At 38.5% G+C, this 22,445-nt stretch overlaps 1 protein-coding gene across 1 annotated transcript in view; it reads right to left on the reverse strand.

Moving 5' to 3' along the window:
- Window positions 1-22,445, reverse strand: part of Lyst (lysosomal trafficking regulator) — a 174,176-nt gene that overhangs the window by 22,362 nt on the left and 129,369 nt on the right. The window contains exons 39-46 of the mRNA XM_076872866.1: window positions 21,794-21,946; window positions 19,288-19,532; window positions 16,066-16,132; window positions 14,633-14,789; window positions 12,063-12,203; window positions 10,540-10,757; window positions 6,585-6,815; window positions 2,614-2,803 (exon numbers count right to left, since the gene is read on the reverse strand). Coding sequence (XP_076728981.1) covers window positions 2,614-2,803; window positions 6,585-6,815; window positions 10,540-10,757; window positions 12,063-12,203; window positions 14,633-14,789; window positions 16,066-16,132; window positions 19,288-19,532; window positions 21,794-21,946 — 1,402 coding nt within the window. The remainder of the gene's footprint in view (window positions 1-2,613; window positions 2,804-6,584; window positions 6,816-10,539; window positions 10,758-12,062; window positions 12,204-14,632; window positions 14,790-16,065; window positions 16,133-19,287; window positions 19,533-21,793; window positions 21,947-22,445) is intronic.

A 22,445-nucleotide genomic window follows, 5' to 3' on the forward strand; every position in this document is an offset into this window, starting at 1 on the left:
ATGCCAGTGCTGAAAGGTCAGTATAAAAACTTTTAATGTTAGAAGGAGAACTTTGCTAGGAGAGAAGACCCTTCTATCCAGGGAGGGAATGTGACCCTGTCAGCTGCAGCATGAAGCACAGCAGCCCTTCATTTTAGGGGCTTCTCTTCTCTTCTACTTTAATAACATAGTATTGAGTGCTTTTGGCAAAAGATCTAGAAATTGTGACCTCTTTTCTCAGTACTGTTTGTAATTCACAGTTTGTTGCTATAATGGTAAACACAGCATGAATGCTGTACATGGGACTGTCCTTGAAACCTTCAATGCTTTAAAACTAGCTTGAGGGATTTCAGGAAGAGAGAAGTGCTCCATGCACTCTAGTCCTCCGCAGGACTCCTAGCATATGGACAGAACAAACAGTTCTTGAATAAATCAACAATATATTGAAAATACAATTTACAGATTTCTTTTTGTTTGTAGGTTTAGTAACCAAATATAAGCATCAGTTTCACAACAAAGGAATTGGGATATACTTATATTCAGCTCCTCTGAATATGAGTTGCTAGAGAAAGGAGCGCCCTATCCTAAGACTTGTGTCCTCTCATTATCTACTAGAATGCCCAGCCTGTAGCAGGTGCCCAAGTAACCAAGTTTCTCATTGACAAGTTTTCTCTCTTTAGAAAACAAATTTCACCTAACACAACAGCGAATCTTAAAAAGACTTTCCAAGGAAACTGTTTTTTCAGCACCTGTAGGCTTAGACCCAGAAATTCCAATGCTGATGCTGGGTGCCCGAGGGGAACCCAAGCCAGAGCTGTGGAAAAAGTACATCAGACAATTCTGAGGCACAGTTTTCAAGAAACTGGCCTAAGATCATTAAAACCATCTCAGTTAGCTGCCACTGGTTACACGTATAACTAAGCAAAATCCCAGAGCTTTTTCATGTCAGTGCTGTGTGTGTCCAGCTATGATTAGGCCCCCTAACTCTCACTTGCAGGCTGCAGTCCCTCTCAGTAAATGGCCTCTGGAATGTCTATGTGGACTGTTATGTGTCAGGTTCCTGCAGTGACACTGAGAGTCCTTGGCCCAGGGTATCCAGTGTCTGATGGCCACTTACTAAACACTTAGGATGAGCCATGCCCTGTGCTAATCATTCCTGTGCATTATTTCTTTGAATCTTCACAGTAAATTACTCTGGGACAGAAGAAATTTTACTTCCCCCATTTTATAGGCTAAAAGCCAGGATGTGAAAAATATTGAGTAATTAGCAAAGCTGGGCACAAACTCTGGGCTCTGTGCTTCCAGAGCTCTTAGCTAGATGCACTTCTCTGCACACATCAAGGTGCTAACAAATCCAAAATATAGTGTGTGGGGAAGTCAAGTGTAATTTGAGTGAACACAGCTATTGAGGAAACACACTGAGAGCTTGGGACTACAGTGGCATAAATAAGATAGGTTGAGAATTATATGGGAAACATCTATATCCAATAATGCTAAGTGATAATACTAATAGAGATATTGCACTCTAATTTCTTTAAAGGTAAATAATTTACACATCTTAGTATTTTAAACCTCATTAGCAGTGATTAGTTACATCGCCTCATAATTATTTACAATACACTAGTGAGAATAAACCACTGACATCCCAAACATTACAATTAAGTAGACTGAACTTGTCCTAACTTGCTAAACTGAGATGAAATGGTATGCATGCTCCCTATTCCCAGCAACTATGAGAACTATCCTTCATTCTATGAAAGAATAAGAGTGAGCCTGAAAGAACCATGGACCATTAGGCACACGTAACTTCTTCAGGTGGCCTGTTCGGCCTGGGTGCTGGCTCCCTGGGGAAGGTTGCGAGCAGGACTTCCCCGAGGAGCACTGTGCATGGAAGGTAAGGTTAAATGCCAACAGTGCTACCTGCCAAGGGCATTGGGTCACAGGCTGGCTTCCAGGTAAGTCTGTATACAGCCCATCATGAGCTCACTGTCCTCAGTCATTTCAGTGCTCACGCCTCGGCCTCATAGGTGGGAAATTTTTTTTGCACCTATTGAAACAGTCAATATGGAAGGATTGAGGGACTGCTTAGTGGAGAATGTCCTACTTCCTCCCTATCTAGGTGACATTTGACACACAAATGAGTCCTGCTACACAGCACTCTTCATATGTCACTGTCACTAAGTTGGCACTGGGGAGTCAGAAAAGCCATGATTTTCATGCATTCATGTCTCAAAGCCTACTTCCATGGCTCTCCTAATTCCTTTGTTTTATTTTGCTTGTGGTTTAAACTTGTGGCTCCATCTTCTGAGGTTTGAGATTTGTCTTTTAAATACATCTGTCTACTGTAGGGTTTAAGAGGCTCAAAGTGAACATTTCTTTCAAATTGGTAATGCTTTTATCCTGTGAGCATGACCTTCTATCCTCGTCTCTTTCCAACTCCTCCTTTCATTTTAAATGGGACTGCATTTAATTTTCATGTTTTTTATATGTTACATTAAGTAACTATATACACAAGCAGAGTTTTCCACCAAGGACAGAGAAAACTTTAGAAGTCACACAAAACAGCAGCATAGGTGAGCTGGAAACATTCTAATGATAGATGTCCCCAGAATGATTCTCATTGTTTTATTTTACCTTGTTCCTTGCTGTAAGTCATCAGAAGGCAGAAATTTCGGGACAAACCACAGATTGCTCTGGTGGGCAGAGCCTGGAGAGAACCGAACCGTTCTCCATGGGGCTGGCTGAAGCAGACCACAGGCACAGGAGCGCTGGGGGAGCCCACATACTCTCCCCACTTTAAGCCTTTAATCCATGACAAAGGGCTCTACAACCAAGGAAAAGGAAACGTGTGATTTTTTAAAAAAATATGGTAAATACAGAATTACTTCTAATTTAAATCCTAAACAAGGAAAACAATCTGATCATAAGTTCTTTGAGGACAAGAAGTATTTTACATATTTTTACTTCCCTATGTTTAGCATGTAAGAACACATTCCTTATTTGATTTTTATTCTGTGGCTCTAGCCTAGCCTGCATGAAAATTTCTGGCTAAAAATTCAAAATCCCTTGAAATTTTGAGCAGAGGAGAAAAAAAAGTTTACTAAGGCATATTTCTTTCAGGTTAGCTGAAATGCCTAAGCTGAAGTGGATGCCTATAGGGGACTGTAATGTGGAAGATAAGCCAAAAGTACATATGACAGCTACAAATTAAGACCACATGTGGCACAGACAAGCTCACTCAACTCTGAGCTCCTGGAAGACAGGGGCCACCATGGACTTCTCCATGTGCCTGGGATCAGTCCCTCAGTGGATGCTTGTGACTGAATGGAAGGGCTTATCAGCACAGCACATGGAAGGGTCTAGAGTACCCAGTCCTCTGGAAAGTGCTAAGAAGTTCTAGAGAATCAGAGTAGAAGAAGAGGTGGGCTCAAAGAAAGGAAGGGTATAGGGAAGATGTCGAGGGGGGACACTAGAACCTGCGCGTGAATAGTGACTGGAGTACTTCCTCTATTTTTAGTGAAAACCAGAGTCGAGAGGAAAAACAAAAAAGGAAGAACCAGGCCCTTTTAGTATCTCTCCCAAAAATTCTGCTCTTTCCATGATCTTTTCTTTTATTGTTTTAACTCTATTAATCTTTTATTTTTCAATGGTTTTTATTTGTTTTAAACATTTACAAGTTTAGTTGTTTTGCTTTCAACTTTTCAAATGTAAATCTAATAAAAATAACATACTAAGCAAGTTTCAGTAATTTACACACACTCACACACAATACCTATAAATATCTTCAATGTAATTTATTTATGTTATTTTCCAAATGAATGAAAAATCAGGCATCACTGACCTACAGACTCTCTTCTTTAAAAAAGCACAGCAGTCAGAATTCTGCTGCTTCTGTTGGGCCATTACTGGGGCAGAGTGTTTGTTTTGATGATGTGTTGCCTAGGCAGGTCTCCAACTCCTTCCCTTCTCCACCTCCCAATAACTGGGACAACAGACACAGGCTACCACGCCCAGCTTAATATATAGTTTTAAGTGGCATCCAGTGGTCTGAAAACAGTGAACATCCCTGGGAAAGCTGAGGAGCTTCAGAAATGCTCACACTAGGACTGGGAGGTCAACATCAGGTATTCTGAGAACCTTTCTTTTTTCTTTTTTTTTTTTTTTGGTGTTGGGGACCAAACCCATGGCCTCATGCATAGTAGCAAGTGCTCTATCACTAAGCTATATCCCCAGTCCTTCTTATTTTTTATTTTGAGACAGAGTCTTGCTAAGTTGCTGATATTGGCCTTGAACTTGCAATCCTCCTGTCTCAATCTTCTAAATCACTGGGATTACAGGCGTGTGCCACTGCAACCAACTAAGCTCTCTTTTCTAAGTCTTTAGCCTATGAATCCTGAAACAGAGAAAAAGTGGTGCTAAGTTCTAGTTATGCTTTATCACTCATAACTCCTTGTCTCAAGAATCCTTTCTTGTGAATTGCAGAGTTTAAACTTTTGTTTTTTCAATTACATGCAAAGATACATGGCAACTGCTTTATGTCAGAGTCAGCAAGAAGAATTTACTGAAATGCCTCTCATCTAGCTCTGGTTGTTTTTAACTATCACAATAAACTGAAATCCACAGAAGTGACAGGTCATCTGGCTGATCCCCGTAAGTCCAAGGACTGGGTTTCAGAGCTGGTGTCTTAGGTCTGAACTCTATGCAGACACCACCTGAGAGCCAAGGAGAGACCCTGAGGAAGCTTTCACAATGCTTCAAATATAGAGAAGTAGTGGCCTAAATGCATGACATGTCAGCCAGAAGTACAGACAAGCCAAACTCTAAAGAACTTGCAACTGGGAAGATATTATTTTGAAAAATAATGACTGTCTGTCAGGCACCATCCTAGGAGCTGAAAATACTGTAATGAGCAAGACAAAGTCCTTTTCCATGGAGTTTCCATCAAGTAGGGCTATGGGGTACAGAGAGTCAATAGATACAGACAGTATGTGCCATGGAGCAAAATAAGAAGGGGAGGCAGAATGACAGAGCTGCTGTTTTAGATACTAGGGTTGGAAAAACAGGAATGCTGGGGCAGAGACCTGAGTGCAGTGAGGGCCAACCTGGATCCATCTGGGATTGGTCCTTCCAGGGGGAGGACAGACAGCATGAAGGTCCTGAGGTGGCAACGAGGCAAGTTGGTAACACATCCCACTGCCATTAGACACACTGCCAAATTTCCATATGTAGGTCAACTTAAGATGGCTCATTAACAATAAGTACAGTAGTAAATTAGGTGGCATTTATAATTTTAAGATACCTATTGTTAAATTATTTTGGCAAGAAAAAGCAATGGATTATTGTTAAAAATAACAACTATGGGGCTGGGGATGTGGCTCAAGCGGTATCGCGCTCGCCTGGCATACGTGCGGCCTGGGTTCGATCCTCAGTACCACATACAAACAAAGATGTTGTGTCTGCCGAAAACTAAAAAATAAATATTAAAATTCTCTCTCTCTAACTCTCTAAAAAAAAAAAAACCTTAAAAAATAGCAACTATGGTAATGATTTGTAAAGCTTCAAAAACATAAAATAAAAATATGCCTTTTTAACATGAAAAACAACATTGTGATTTGGTTTTAGCAAAACAAGAATGCCCAACATATTAATGATTTATAATTGAATCTTAATAGTTTAATGAGTTTGTTTGCATTTAACATGCATATTTGACATATATGAGCATAAAGAGTTTATTTATAGTGTGCAGATATATTTGAGCCATATTATTATATAAAACTGTCAAAACAAGGTTTGTGGAAATCTTTTTCTCTGAAAATGGGCATAGCTCCCTGTAGCTGAGAGCCACTGCTGATCCCTCTCTAAGGTCCCTTCCTCGACTGTCTTACTTCCACTGGCCTCCTGCAAACTCTTGCAGCACTCTATAGTTCACGTTCTAACCTCTTCTACTGCTTTTATATGAATAATTTAATTGAAGATTAAGGCTTGCTTGATTTTTCTATTTCAAAGAAAAATTATATCTACTTCCTATTATCAGAGGCTATACTTTTTATCATTACAATTTGGGAGGCCCAAGAAATTTGTAAAGTTCCCCAGCAAGTGTAAACCAAAACAGCCACACCTCTGGCCAGTGCTCTTTTTTGTTGTGGTGGTGCTGGGGCTTGAACTCAAGACTGAGGGCGTGCTAGGCGGGGTTCTACCACTGAGCCCCATGCCAGCCCTTAAGCTTATGGGGCCCAGATTGTGTGTTCCACGGGCATCCTCATGTGTCACTGTGCGCCAGTCTTGAGGGCTCCTCTCCTCTTCCTATGTGTTGCACCCTGGGAGGGTTTCCCTCGTAATAACCCTTCTCTGTCTTCCCCAAGGGAGGCTACAGTCTGACATGGCCAATTCTTTCCCTCTGAGCTTGAAGGCACTCTTTTTCTCTCACTGGCACAGCATTTACCACACATAGGATACTGCTTTAGCTGCCTGAGTCTTCTTGCAGGGCTGTTCACAGCCAAGACCATGCCTATTCATTTCTGGGCCTCCAGAGCCCAAATGAGGGCATAGAATCACAGGAGTCCCATCAGGTTTTGCTGAATTCTACTAAAATATGAGTGACATACCGGACAGGTAATTTCTTTGACCTGCTCCCGGGTTTCCCTGAAAGCAAACTGTACTAACAGCCCCACAGCAGCTGGAAGTTCTCCTTCAATGTTGAGTTTGGCTCCAGGTCTATTGGCATGGGCTGTGTGGAACAGCTGACGAGGGGTCTGCCCATAGGTTTTTATCATGGTCTCTAGGGCTCGTCTCTGAACTGGATCTTCAACTGCAGAGACATCCATTCCAAAATACGTCTGCAGGGTGAAAGAGCAAAAGAGCATAAGACATCTGATGAGCAAGACTTGGCTTGGTGACAAAGGGAAACCACATTGGTTTTATTCTTTAGACAATGGCTTGCTCCTCTCTATTTCAAATGCAAATGATTTAATCAGGTTAGCTACCTATTAATGGTCTGAGATCAGAATAGGAATAATCAATGTCTCTAAATGAGTGAATTAAAAACAATGTTATTTGATGCTAACTAGGTTTGTTAATAAAACAATTTAAATTTAATGCCTGAGAATATCATACAAGATTTCATGTATAATATCAAACTACTAAAGAAGTTGCTGTCCAAAGTAATATATAATAAAAGGAATAACTGAAGTTAAAATACAATGAAAATTGCAAGTGGCCCCTGGTGAGTAGCAATGAAAGCTCCAAGCCTGTTGACGGAAGGGGTGCTATTTTGTGTTTCTTGGGTGGCCACACTTTGAGGTCAGGTAGAGGTGCTATGTATTCACTCCTTCACATCCAAAGCTGGCAGCTGGCCACAGACCTGTCTCATGTTGTGCATACCCACGTGGACAGTCTAGCTTTTGGCATTAAGCCAGTCACAGCCGACTTTAATTTACATATCTGGGTAATAGCATTTCTATAAGCACCAAAATAAAATGCCAAAACACTTCAAGTTAAATAATCTTCATTTTTACTGCCCTCACTCTCTACCCCCAGCATCAGGGACTAATAGTCATTGCAAATGCCTGTTGAACTAGAGCCATTCACAGGGCTGCCTGACTATATGTACTCAAAAAATCTGATGAGCTCTTTTCAAATTTATTTTACAATACTGCTTCTTGACATTTGGTGCTATAAGTTTCTAAGAGAACCCTGAATAATTATGAATGATGAATTAAGGAAGGTAAAAGGTGTTTCTATATGTCTTTTGGAAAAGTCAACATTTATTTGTATGGTAGCCATTATCCTAATATGAATTTGATTCCTCCCATAAGAGGTTGTTATTGTGATTCACACTTTATAAAAGTACACATTTAGGTACAGAGAGGTTAAGCCATCTGCCCAAGTGGTCCCACAAGTGGTAGAGTCAGAGTGGGGATCTGAACTCAATTCTGAATTCAGACTATGCACTTAACCACTACATCACCCCATGAGCTGAATGTTATTCAGCCCCTAGAACAACAGTATAAACACTACCCTTTTACAAATACTGAAAACCCAATGAATTAGTGAAAAACCTCCCAGTCAGGTGAAAACTTCCTTGCAGCTTCAGCCTTCAGATACGTTTTTTCCAGGTACTTTTAATGTGATTTTATTTAAGAATAACTGAAAAGGTGCAAAAGTTCCTAACTGCTGTAAAAGTCAGTCGTATTTTAGGATCAAATATGAATGAACCTCAAAAACTATATCTGAACTCTTCATTTTATACTCAGTGGGATTCAGGTCATGTTATTCCAAAACACAGCAGCTAAGCACACTGAATGTTTTAAGCCAGAGAAAGGAGTCTCTGATCTTCCCTGAAGCTGATCATGAAACTTAGAAAGGGTTTTTTGGCCTTGCCTTGAAGCAGGTCAGAAGACCCTCCTGTGAGAGGTGCCGTCCCTCTCCAAATGGAAGAGCATCCTGAGCTCCAGTCAGGGTAGAGAACACACAGAGAGAACGGAGCCAGTAGGCCTCCGGATTTCCCCTGGTTTCTTGCATGAGGCTCAGACTTCTTTTATCCTATCCTATTCCTCCACGATGCTTCCCTTTCCATTAAACTCAGCATAAAAACACCAGGTTTAATCACTTTTGGGGTCTTCATTTTCTTAACTTTCTTATGGCATAAAAACTTCAAATGAGATAAATCTGAATGCCTTTCTCTTGTTACCTTTTTATTCCAGAAGCCTCAGTCAATGATGGGTGGAAGGAAAAGGTCTTTTTCCTCCTCTACTACTATTTTGTATAAAATTATTATCTCCTTTTTCAAAATAAACTTTCCCAAAGCATATATTTTCTATTGGAATAGTCGATAAACCTGTCTTACTCTCTTTTCCAGACAATAAATCTCTTAAGGAATTTCATTTTATATAATCTTAGAGGTACCCCAAATAATTACAGAGCAAAAGGGACTAAAGAGAATTTTATTTTTAGACTACTTTTTGGAATGACTCTCTGGCATAAATAAGCATAGGTATAGAGTTGTTTGAGCACTTTAGCTACATTTGTTATAAAACACTTATAAATTTGTCACAACCTATAGAGAAAATTACAGTTGGAGGGGAAGTCCAAGATCAGTCAACTTCAACCTGCTGATTTTAAAGTTAGGGAAGTCATGAGGTTAAACATCACATGCAGTGAATTAACAGTTAATCTCTGTACTTGTACTGAGTGACCCCTAGGCAGCATCAGCAAATATTGTTCTCATCATCAATTGCTTTTTAAACATTCTGCTTCTGGAGACATTTCCTTAAACAGGCCTCAGAAGAACCCCTCTTCCACAGCAGGGTAGACCCATCTACCCCACCTCTCCTCCTAACCTCATCTACCCTCAATACCTCTGCACCCCAAAGCTAGCAAGAGAAAATGTTTCTTGAGTAGATAAGATTTTCAAAATAAAAGGTTAGTCTATCCAACAACATAAAAAATACGCGTGAAAGTGTTACAATTATACTTCTAGGAAATCACAAAAATAACCTCAAGGATATTAAACAGATTCTAACTAAATATCCAACAGCATACTGGTAAAATAAATCATGGTCATACTTTGGAGTAGTAAGTAGCCATTAAAAATCACATGAAATTATATCTAGTGATCTGAGTAATTTAAGACTGATTGTTCAGGAGAGAAAAAGGGTACCCAACTGTACTCATATTATTATACTACTGGAATAATGTACAGAAAAAAGTCTGGAAGATGGTTTTCATATTTCTCTTGGGATGGTGACATCAAATCTTATTTATAAATTTCTTCCTTTTGCCAGTCTGTATGTTGTAATTTTCCTACCAAGGCACATGCAGTGTTTCTCTAATGAGGAAAAATGATGTTGTTTTCAAACAGAGCATGTGCATAGGAGAGTGTGCAGAAAAGAGTTAATATGGCAAGCTGACTGCTCTCCTTGGAAAGATGTGCTTGCCAGGCGGCCTGTGGCTGGTGTCTGGGAACTTGGCAGTCAGAGCCTTCCCACCACTGTGCCTACACTGCACAATGCTGTGCATGCTGAACACCTGCTGTCCTCTGGGAGTCTGGAGCTCCAGCATGTGCAAAGCAGATGGTGCCCTGTGACCAGCCCCAAAAGACTCTGGTGCTCAGTCTCTGACAAGCATCCTGGCAGACAATACTTCACGTGTGTCACAACCTGTTGCTGGAGGAAATGAGTGTGTTCTTGTGCTTTGCCAGGAGGAGACTGGAGGAAGTTCGTGCTGGCTTCCCCCAGACTGTGCCCCATGTTCCTCTTCCCTTTGCTGATTTTGCATTGTACCCTTCCCCATAACAAGCCTGATTTGCATGATAAGTCCTTAAGTCCACCTAGTAAATTACTGAACCTGGGGGTGGTCTGGAGGAACCTTTAACATGCACCTAAGATATTTCTTAAAAGTTGAAATATAAAACCTCAAAAATCTTGGGTAAAAATAATAACAAATCAGTATAATTGCCAATTATGTTTGATAAGTTGGGTATTTTAAAGAACAGCCTACCAGATAACTAAAATATTCAGGTTCTATCTTACATATGCGCAGATTATTGTAACAGTCACTTACAGCAGGATGGAAAACATTGATGGCTTGAACAGAAGCCTTTCCCTTCTGCTTGTACCCGAACACCAAGTCAATCCAGTGACAGATGTTCTGGGACACATGGTCAGACTCTAGAGCCTGCCGGTGGATGAGGATAAAAAGGCGAGGATCGTTACGTGCCCACGGGGGAAGGTTGACGTGATTAACCCGTTCACCATTCTGACGCACACCAAAATCAAAACCTAAACGAGAAGATTAATATCAATGTTTACTTCCCAAAGCATGCTTCACTAGGTGCACAAAGCAGGTCTCAAGAGCTCTTGGCCTCAGCAGGTGAGTACTCTCAAGCTAGGAGCGCTGACCTTTGCAGTAAGAAACACGACTGCTCGCTCACTTTCTGATTTACGGAGAGGGCTGTGTGCATAAATGCTGTCCGGATTAAATTTAAGATCTTTCAACTTGATCCATGTACCACTTTATACCCACAAATTAGATGAAGAAAAAATAGAAAACCACTGCCCACAAATTCCAAATTCCCATTAATCAAATCTTCAAATGAGATAAGTTCTTAAACATCTGGTCAATTGTAAACTTGATTAAAAACAAACTAAAGCTTTAAATAAGCATTTTTGTGATTTTTGTATTAACATTTAAATGAATTTATTTAATGAGTTATAATTATTTAAGAATATTTAGTAAATAGTATACTGTACTTTGAAAAACCCAACCAATATAAAGCACATGCAATCCTAGAATAAACTGAGAGTGCCTATTAATTTCATGGGTATCTGTTCTGATTTCATTTCTACAATGCATTGCTGTCCCAACAAAGTGATACCAGCACGTGGAATACCAGGATCCTTTTGTGACATGAATGAGCTCATCTCTGTCTGTCTCAATCTATTATCCCAAAAAAATCCTTGGAAGTGTTTATTTAAAAAAAAAAATCGTCCTAAAAGAAATACCTTTGAATAAAAATGTTTTTGTGCTACATTTTATGGACAGAAAAGCTAAACAACATAACAGACAAAAATTAAAAGGACCTTTTGAAAACTGAGTAAGATCCCTATACAATCGAAGTGTTGTCTACTTCTTGATTGTAGATGAATACAGTAGAAAGATCTTTTTTCACCAATTTTGAAAGTGTTTTGAAATGATACAATGTGAGGTATAAACTGAGGGCTTACATAAAATTACCATGGAGTGAGATGGGGATTGTCTGAGAGCTCCCAGGCATTCTTGGAGCAGCCCAGGGCCAGTTTTGGAGGTCCTAACCCTGGCACCTGCAGAGCTCCGGGAGATCAGTGTACAGCTATTTTCATTTTTGGGAAATGAAAACATTATCACACTCTCTCAGAAGTACAAGTTAGGAGTGATTTGCTGCTGGGGGATGGAGCTGTGGCTCAGTGACAGAGTGCTTGCCTCACACATGTGAGGCTCTGGGTTCAATCATCAGCATCACATGAAGATAAATAAACGAAATAAAGATATTGTATCCGTATATAACTAAAATATTTTTTTAAAGAAGAAATGATTTGCCTCTGTACCTTCACGGTTGACTAAGAACTCAGGAAGATAGAAAAACTCTGGGATAAGCTCCTTCACATCAGTCATGGATTCAAAAGATGAGAGGCGCCAAGTTGTATTTGTAGAATGAAAAGTTCTGTCTGGAATGTCAAAACTTTGATCTACAAAGAAATACAAATAATATAGTTGAGACACAGAGACTTAATTTCATTTGAAGCCTGTCATAACTTTTGCTACTTCAAAAAGATCAAAATAATGTTCATTTTGTTTGTTCATAGATTAAGAGAGAATTTATAGCCTTGAAAATAAGTATTTCCATATATAATTTGAGACCAGTTCCATTATTTTTCACCTACATCATGATTTCATAATGTACATAACTAATAAGTTTATATCATTTGCTGCTTAATTGATTACTATCATTTACCCAAGTATAATAAAAGTTCCATAAAAGCAGGAGCCTGGCTGTCACTCACACTAGTACATAATGGATACACAATAATTTCTTTACTGAATGAATAAATTATAAAGAAGGAAAACAAGGGATTTTGAACATTTTTCAACATATTTGTTGTCCATTTGTATTTCTCTTTTGAGAAGTGTTTAGTTCTTTTGCTCATTCATTAATTGTGTTATTTTTTATTTCACTTTTGCAATGCAGGGGATTGAACCCAGGTAGAGTGCATGAGAGGCAGGCACTCTACCAACTGAGCTATTTCCCCAGCCCTGAGTTATTTTGTTTTTGGTGTTCAGCCTTTTGAGTTCTTTATATATTCTGGATATTAATCCCCTGTTGGAGGAACAGCTGATAAAGATCTTCCATTTTATGGGTTCTCTCTTCATGCTCTTGTTTCTTTGCTATGCAGAAGCTTTTTAAATTGATGCCATCTCAAATACTGATTCTTGGTTTCATTTCTTGTGTTTTATGCCTTCACTGATACGTTGGAGTGTTGAGCCTATGTTTTCTTCTAGCAGTTATAGAGTTTCTCTCCTAATTCTAAGGTCTTTGATTCATTTTGAGTTGACTTTTGTGCAGAGTGAAAGATAGGGATAGAGTTCTATTCTCCAGCTTTCCTAGCACCATTTATTTAAAAGGCTGTCTTTCCTCTAACATATGTTTTTGGTACCTTTGTCAATTATCAGATGACTGTATCTATGTGAATTTGTCTCTTGTCTTCTATTCTATTCCCTTTGTCTTCCTGTCTGCTTTGATGCCAATACCATGCTGTTTTTGTTACTAGAGCTCCAAAGTAATAATTTGAGATTTGGTATTGAGATGCTTCTGGCATCATTTTTGTTGCTTAAGATTGCTTTGGCTATTCTGGGTCTTTTATTCTACCAAATTAATTTTAGGACTGTTTTTTTTTCCTCCAGTTCTGTGAAGAATGTCATTGGTATTTTTAGGGGATTGCACTGAATTAATATAAAGCTTTTGGATGGCCAACAAATACATGGAAAAAATGTTCAACATTCCTAGAAATTAGAGAAATGAAAATCTAAATTACATTGAGATTTCATTTCACTCCAATTAGAATGGCAATCATCAAGAACACAAATAATAATAAATGCCGGCAAGAATATGGGAAAGAAGGTACCCATACATTGTTGGTGGGACTGCAAATTAGTACAGTTACTTTGGAAAGCAGTATGGAGTTTCCTCAAAAAACTAGGAATGAGGGGCTGGGGATGTGGCTCAAGCGGTAGCGCACTAGTCTGGCATGCGTGCGGCCCGGGTTCTATCCTCAGCACCACATACAAACAAAGATGTTGTGTCCGCCGATAACTAAAAAATAAATTTTAAAAATTCTCTCTTTCTCTCTCCCTCTCTCTTTAAAAAAAAAAAAAAGACTAGGAATGAACCACCATATATGATCCAGCTACGCCATTCCTTGGTATTTATCCTAAAGTGCTGAAATCAGCATACTATAGTATATGGGCATATTAATAATGTGTACAGCAGTGTAACTGCTATAAACCAGCTCAGGTGCCTAGTAACAGATGAATGGATAAACAAAATGTGGTATATATACACAGTGGAGTTTTATTCAGCTACAAAGAAGAATGAAATTATGGCATTTGCTGGTGATTTAAAATAATATTGAAAAATCTTTTTTTTTAAAGAATTTTTTTTAAAGAGAGAGAGAGAGAGAGAGAGAAATTTTAATATTTTATTTTTTAGTTTTCGGCAGACACAACATCTTTGTATGTGGTGTTGAGGATCGAACCCGGGCCGCACGAGTGCCAGGCGAGCGCGCTACCGCTTGAGCCACATCCCCAGCCCTGAAAAATCTTTAAAAATGAACTGCATACACTATAAAATTAGGGAACATTTTATGGTTTGTAAAATACATCTCAATTTTTAAAAAGTGAACTGCAGGTTTATGAGCAGACATGTTTAAATTGAAGCTAAAAATTGAGACAATAGCAAGATGATTACAGCTCTTTTGAGGAAGATTTTGGTGAAGGAATAAATAGAATTTCTGTGGTGTCATTAGTCTCAATAAGTTCTCAAGAAGTCAGAAAAAACAAAAGATTTATTTGTTCTGATGACCCAACAGACTTTCTGTGCAGTTATAAAACACATCCTTACCTTGATAAGCTAAGAACATTTTGGTGAAAGGTGGCATCCTGACCAGGAAGTGGAGCACAGTGCCGCTGTTGGAGTAGTGGGAGCCGTAGTGGTAGGGCTGCACGGGGGGCATGGGGTCATCGTCCCTGGCTCCTTTGCGGTACTCTTCCTCCAGATACTGAAGGCAACAAAGCCCCAGAAGACTAATGATCATGTGCTCCAGGCAATACTGGGAAAGTGCTGCTTCCCCTTTCATCCTTTCCTGCCACCCCTTTCATGATCTTCTCTCCTGACCAGAGACCTCAACCACCTAGAGAGTCTAGGAGTCTGTCCTGAGCCCTGTGAGCCTGACCACCTGAGCTCACCCGGCATTGCACCCATGTGCTCGTAATTACTCAGAAAACCCACCTGCCCTGCATCCTCCCTCCAGGACACCAGCTCCCAACATCTAAGTGGATCAAGCACCCAAGGAACAGGAGCTGCTCCTATCTCTAGAGAGGCCTGCATTTGAATAGCGTTTCACCTTGTCCATAGAGAATGTTTCTCCAGAAGGGGAAATGCAATAGAAATGCAGACATCACCCATTATTATAGTTACTTTATTATTATTATAGCATGGCTTCTCTGCAGTGTGTTACACAGAAGTGGAAAAGAACATGGTGATCTTTTATGACTCCTATTCCCATCATGAAGGAGGAAGTTCAATCAAACATCTGTTCACATCACTGTGTACATCTCCCCTCTGTTCTGCCTGGCTTCACAAAGTCAGGTGTACTGGATCTTTGAGTCCCTTTCAGACTCCTATAGACAGCCCCACTTTCAAGTGCAAAATCAAACTGTGACAGTCACAGGTTCTTAGAGAAATGTTTTGGGAACTGTGATATAAAATAATGCGTGAATATGAGAAAACTGTTTTAGCTGCTTTTATCTTGACACTGTTGTGAAGAACATAATTGTGGCAAGTGAGCTTTTTGAATTTCCAACAGAATTCCAATAATACTAATATAACAGAAAAAGGTAATTAATTCATTTTTAGTTTTAAAATTGAAAATCTGGTAAATTTCTGTTTTGATAAACCAATGCATACTTTTTAATTACTAATAAGGTTTATGATATACAATCAATACTTTAATATTGCTATGTAAATTATACTGGGGGATATAAATAGCAGGTCCCTGGAAAGCTTTATGATTTTTATAAGAAATACAATTACGTATTTGAATAACAATGGATTATTAGCTTTCAATTTATGCCAAAATAAAGGTATTCTTTTTCTTAATTCTCTTGAGTTCTCAGAAAATTAATTTCATATAATGATTTCTAGTTGTCAGTCAATTAAAGTACAAGGAAATGAAAAGAAAAAGCAATACTGTAAATTTAAAATTAGGTAATCACAAGCCTATAAACAAAACTCCATTTTTCATTTATTATAGTATGAACAGAAGCTAAAGCTACCTTGTATGTGTCCACATAGCGGTCTTCTTTTTCTTTATACTGCACAGCTATAGGCTTAGAGAGATTTCTACAAAGAAAAGGATAATGGGAAAAGTCTGAAACAACTCCATACTGCCAGGACTAAGCTGTGTTTCATTCTGGGAGTAAACAAGGGATCCACAAAATGCTTGGCCCTTATTTTATGCTTACACGTGTTGCTTTGCAACCACCAGTCACCACTTAAAACTATGGCTGTTAAACAGCTTGATGAATTCTTCATCAAGTTTGTTATGTATTAGAATTCCTAACTCATGCGTAACCTCAACAAGAAGAGCTGCTCCCCCTCCTTCCTCAGCCTCCCCAAGTCATAACTGTTGCTGCCCATGGCAGCTGGTTTTGTCAATCCCTGAAAGTTCTTGTTCCATTTTCCAGATTCTACATGAGTCAGGCAGAATAGAGTAAAGGGATGTTTGGACAGAAATTATGATCACGAGGGAAGGTTATGTAATTATGAGCCTAGTTAGTAAAAATTGAATATATGATACATGCTTAAAATGACCAAGTTGAGATTTGGAATGAGTACCGCAATAAATATCATGCAATCTAATCAGGAGTTGAGGGATGCATTGAGCACAGTGAGGGTATACGTGCACACATGTGACTGTGCAGTGTGGGTGTTCCCCCTGGCTGGATACCATATGCTACCATTCTTAGAAGTGAGAGAATGCCAGGACCATGTCCTCACTTTCCCATGCTTTAGAATCAAGTGGCATCCTGTGTGGCCCTTTAAACAGTCAGAGAAACAACTCTGTTGAGGAGGGACAGGCTGTTCTGGCTGGGGGCCATCTGGTCTGACACAGGGATGGGATAACTGGGGTTTCATCATCTGGCACTGTAAGGAGGTCAGCAGCAAGACAAACCTCAAGTTCAGTAGGTCAAACCAGTTCTGCTTACGAGATACAGAAACAGCCATTTTTTTTGGATAAGTTATTATTTCCTAGGGATATGAAACTTAGAAATATTAAATGCTAATTCTGTTAAGGCTTTTCTATTAAAAAACTTGGTCAAAAGTAAAAACAGTTTTATAGAATAGATATGAATTCACATCCCAAAATCAGAGAAAATCTTGTTCAAGATCCTGGCATGTGGGGCCGGGACTATATATAGCTCAGCAGTAGAGTGCTTGCCTAGCACATGTGAGGCCTGGGTTTGATCCTCAGCATCACATACAAATGAATAAATAGAATAAAGGCATTAAAAAAAAAGATCCTGGCATGTAATTTATATTAATTGTTGTGACTGACAAATCAGAAATTATCATTGAGCAAACAGAATAAACTAAAAATCAGTTGCAATACTACTACTTACAGGTAATTATTTTCATATATTCTTGCCCAGATTTTTTTTGTTGATCTATACACATATTTACTGCTTTTTAAAGTAAAAAAATTCAATGCTGATAATATAATATTTTATATATATATAGTATTGGGGAACCCTGGGGAACTTCAAGCTAACATCCTAGCTCTTTTGAATTTTGAGACACAGTCTCACTAAGTTGCTTAGGGCCTTGCTAAGTTGCTAAGTCTGGCCTCCAACTTGCAATCCTCCTGCCTCAGCATCCTGGGTCACTGGGATTACATGTGTGTGCCATTATGACTGCCTATGGTATTATTTTAATAGCTATAACATGTAACAATGGAATTAAACCTAGTGTTGGGCATTTAGTTTTCTTTCTAAATTTTAGCTACTTTGAAAAAATGATTTGAGGACTATACTTGTGGCTAAATCTTTGCAAGCAGAACCAGATGCCAAAAAATGCAATGATCCAGGCAGACGTGGTTCCTCGGTTCATGAAACTTATGGCTAGTGGGACTCTTTGTGGTAGAGCCCCCATACTTCAGTATTTTCTAAGAAAAAATTCCTAGAAGTTAAATTGTATACAGAGTATGCACATTTTAAGAATTCTCTGGATAGATATTGTCAAACTGCCGTTTAGAAAGAGCATATTTCTTCATACCAGAAATGTATAAAATTTTAAATGTCACTGCAGTGTATAAAAACGCCATTTGCTCTTTTTAAAATTGACAATGTGTTAAAATGAACCCAATTTCTTGAGAACTGCCTGAGTCAGGCCCTCCCCCTTTTTTCTGGCAGTTATAATTAAGATAGGTTAATATACCAAGTGAAATATTTGGAATAAAATTTTCCTTAAATTACACAAGAGAAAAAAATTTCAAGCTAAATAAACAAAGTATTCTCTCATGAACTAGGCCTATTTTGGTTACTATAAAATACAGTTCATTTAGGAAAAGCAGAAAAATGCTGAATTCTTGTCCTTTAATTTTCAAATTTCAAACTAAGAAATTGATGCTCTATTAATCACCAATGGACCAATGAGGTTTATTTTGTTTTGTCTTGTTTTCCTTTTAAAAGATATAAATTAAATATTCCTAATACAAAGATCTGGAATCTGAAATGCTCTAAAATTCAAGACATTTTAAGCACCATACTAAAAAATCAGATTTGGAGCATTTCAGATTTCAGATTTTTGGATTAGGGATGCTCAACTGGTAAAGGCTATGCAAATCCTAAAGATGTCAAACACTTCTAGACTCTATCATTTCAGCTAAAGATACTTAATCTGGGTAGTTAGAAACTTAACCTATGTTTTCATTTCAATGTATTTTTTTAATTGGTTGCTCAAAACATTACAATAATCTTGACATACCATATTGCATACATTTGATTCAAGTGGGGTATGAATTCTTATTTTTACCATGTGTACATATTGCAGGATCACATTGGTTATACATCCACGTTTATACATACTGCCATACTAGTGTCTGCTCAATGAATTTTAATTGCTTGCAGTTGTTCTTTCTGATTCTCAGACTGTCCTATCTTTGATTATGAGAGCCACTTCAGTTTGCTTCTGTGCCCTTTGACAATACAATATTAGTTTTTTTTTATTCTCTGGCACAACAAAATATCATAAGTTTATCTTGTACATTTTCTTCTAATTTATGAGAAATGAGAGAATAGGAAATCACCATTTTGCCATCCCTAGATTATAAAGATTTTGTAACTCATAATTGTTGAATTGGGGTGATAAGAATATGGGGTTTTATTATATAGCCATTTTATATTTGTGCCTGTTTGAATTTTTTTAATAAAAAAAAATCTTAGTTACATAAATACCATGTTTGGATGAAATCAAAAGGGGATGATACTTTTACTCACCTATAGATAGAGGGGTCACTGAGGTCGAGGGTCTCACTAATATAGTCAGCAAGTATAAATGGGAACACTGGGTACTGCATGAGATCATTGAAGGATCGGCCAGCATGTTTGTTTAAGTGAGTCAAATATTCAAAATTGGTAATTTGTCCAGTATACCACAGGTTTGTCAGAGCAGTAATGTTGCCATATTCCAGAAGGTTTGGTAGGTTATTTGTGAGTATACTGTGGTACACATCATCGCGAACCTAAAAGGGAAGGATAAAAAAAAAAAGACCCAGATATTGTTTAGGCTATTGACACCCTTTCCCCACAAAGAACCATGACATTAAAAACATGCTACCAATTCCAAGTGCTCCAAGAAAAAAAGTTTTCTTCAATAAAATGAACTGGTGGAACACTGAGATTCAGAGTAGGTCTTCCTCCAGAGGCAGGGCTCTTAGCCATTATGCTTTGCTGCTAGAAAAATCTCCTAATAATTATCTGTTAATAACTTCTAAGGAAAACCTATGCAGGAAAGTGCCCTACATAAAGATACTGAAATGTCAATAAGAAAAAAGAGTTTCCTTTTGGATAAACATGACTGGTGCATTAGGAAGGGCAGGGCTCTGCACTGGATTCTTGAGCCAGCTTAGAACAGATGTGGTCTGTGATTCTGCTTAGACTTGGTGCTGAGTTACATCTGTAATGTGGAGTGAAAATACTTCTCTCTTAAAAATCAAGTGGAATATCTTAGATAAATGGGATTTCCAGTACGGAATGAAAACAAATATGAACTCTTTTTTGTAGAGATTCACAAAAGTTCTGTCACAGTAAAAGAGTATTATGATTCTTCTAAACCAGTTAAATGATAGTTTGTAATGCATGGGAGGAAAAACCCCAGAAAACCAAGGTTTTGCTGACAACATGCAAAATACTCATGGTAAATGCTCAGGCATAAGAAGAAGAGCCACAAGGTGGGAGAGTGAGAGACAGAACTAAAAGAAAGTGACAACAATGAGAAGCTGTGGCTGTAGTTTTGGAACAGCCAGAACCAGAGTTTAATAACCCAAACTTGTAGCTTAAATCTGAAGCTTGGGCTGGGCTGGGGCCTAGTGGCAGAGCACTTGTCTCACATGTGTGAGGCAGTGGGTTGGATTCTCAGCACCACATATAAATAAATGAATAAAATAAAGGTCCATCAACAACTAAAACAAATAAAAAAATCTAAAGCTTGTCAAGTTACCATGGATGGAACAGAGAGGTGAGGGAGAGAATGGTGGAAGATGAGGTCAGAGAGGTAACAAAGTACACAATTATTCAGGGCTTCTTTAGGCTACTGTAAGGGCTGAGTGACATGGGAAGTGACTGGAGGGTTTCGAGTAGAAAAACAGCATGACTCAACACACTCCAGCTGTTGTGTCAAGAGCAGTCTAGAGTGGAGTGTGTATGGAAATGGGGAGGTCAGTTAAGAGGCAGAGAAGATAGAGGCTTAGACCAGGATGGTACCAGAGGAAGAAAATTCTGGATGTATTAAGAATAGACATGGAGATGAAAGAACTGTAAGCCTAGGATAATCTCAAGGACTTTGGCCTGGATGTCACAGAGATGGTTGCCAAATATTCAGATGGGGAAAGCTAGGAGGTAGTGGTGGAGCAGGGACTTTAGTGGTTCATTTTGCTACATGTTACATTTAAGATGCCAATCAGTAACTTCCATATGGAGAGGCCAAGCTGGGAGTTAACATGTGAGTGTGTCACTTATGTGTTGAAGATAAAGTTGTAAGGTACTGAGATACTGAGAATAAGTTGTAGATCATCACGATGCAGAGGGCATTTTAAAGCCATAGATTGGAGAAAAAGAGAAGAGGCCTGAAGAATGAGTCCTGAGACACTCCAGGAAGGATCTTCAAATAAGACTGAGTAGAAATGGCTGGTGAAGGAAAAGAAGAATCAAGAGGAAGTGGTGGCCCAGAAGCCCAGAGAAGGTTTTCATTAAGAAGAACAGACCAATCACCTGCATCAATCACTGCGGACAGCCCAGTAAGATGAGGACCAGGAAAAACAAGCATAGGGTTTAGCAGCATGTTGGCCCTAGTGGCCCTGACCATAGTGGTGAGAAGGAAGCGACTACAGCATTTCTGTAGGAGAGGACTGGAGGACAGGAGACCCAAGTGCCCCAGGAGGTTCTCTATAAGGAAAGCAGAGAAACAGTAGCTGAAGGACGTGGGTCAAGAGAAGGCTTATTCCAGATGACAACTGTAGCACTGAGAAAGCTGAAGTACTTCTTTCAGTCATTTTGGGGAATCCAAATTTAATGCAATTTTGGAGGTCAAAAAGAATGCTCATACAACCAAAGGTTTACTTTAACTAGGACTAAGAAATAAGACAAAAAAAAAAAAAAATAGGGGGCTTTCAGAACAGTGAGCTGAAGGTTAAATAAAATAAACTTTCACATAATCATTATGAATAGAGATATTGGTCTTGGGATCACTTAAACAGTAAAAATCTATTTATAAAGTTGGATTTACCTTGGTGTTATCGAATGCTAGCAGAAGTGTCCTGCCATTTGTTAAAAAGATTTCTACAGCATTATCTCTCAGTTGCCACCAACGCTTGTGAACTTCTTTAATTTCCTCATATGTCCAGGAAAATGATGCTGGTTCCAACTCTCCCTGAAGGCTCTAAGATAAAAGAAATAGAAGTGTTTGCTTTACATGAAATACAAATCAGAATTTTAATTAAAAAATTTAAAAAATATGAACATGAAATAAAAAATCCTTCTTTTGTGGCGAAATGAAAGATAAGATGAATACTCTCCCACTATAAAACACTATAAATGCTAGATAAAACTTAGGAATAAAAAAAAATTTAAGACTTCTTTTTAGGTCAGTTTTAAACTTAAAAAAAACCCCAAAAACTGAGCAAGTGAGTTCCCATGTGCCCCCTCCCCTAGCACCACAGCTGCTTGCACTCAGTTTTTCAGCTATTAATATCTTACATTGCATGTGGAATACTCATTATATTAATAAACTAGTATTGATTCTTATTTTTACCTGAAGTCTTCAGTTTATATGAGGCTTCATTCTTGGTATACATTCTTGGAATTGGCAAATGTAAAGTGAGATATTGAGAACAATTCACCATTAAAGAAACATTCAGAACAGTTTCACTGCCCTAAAA

Source organism: Callospermophilus lateralis, chromosome 13 (assembly GCF_048772815.1).
Source record: "Callospermophilus lateralis isolate mCalLat2 chromosome 13, mCalLat2.hap1, whole genome shotgun sequence".
NCBI classification, from domain to species: Eukaryota; Metazoa; Chordata; class Mammalia; order Rodentia; family Sciuridae; genus Callospermophilus; species Callospermophilus lateralis.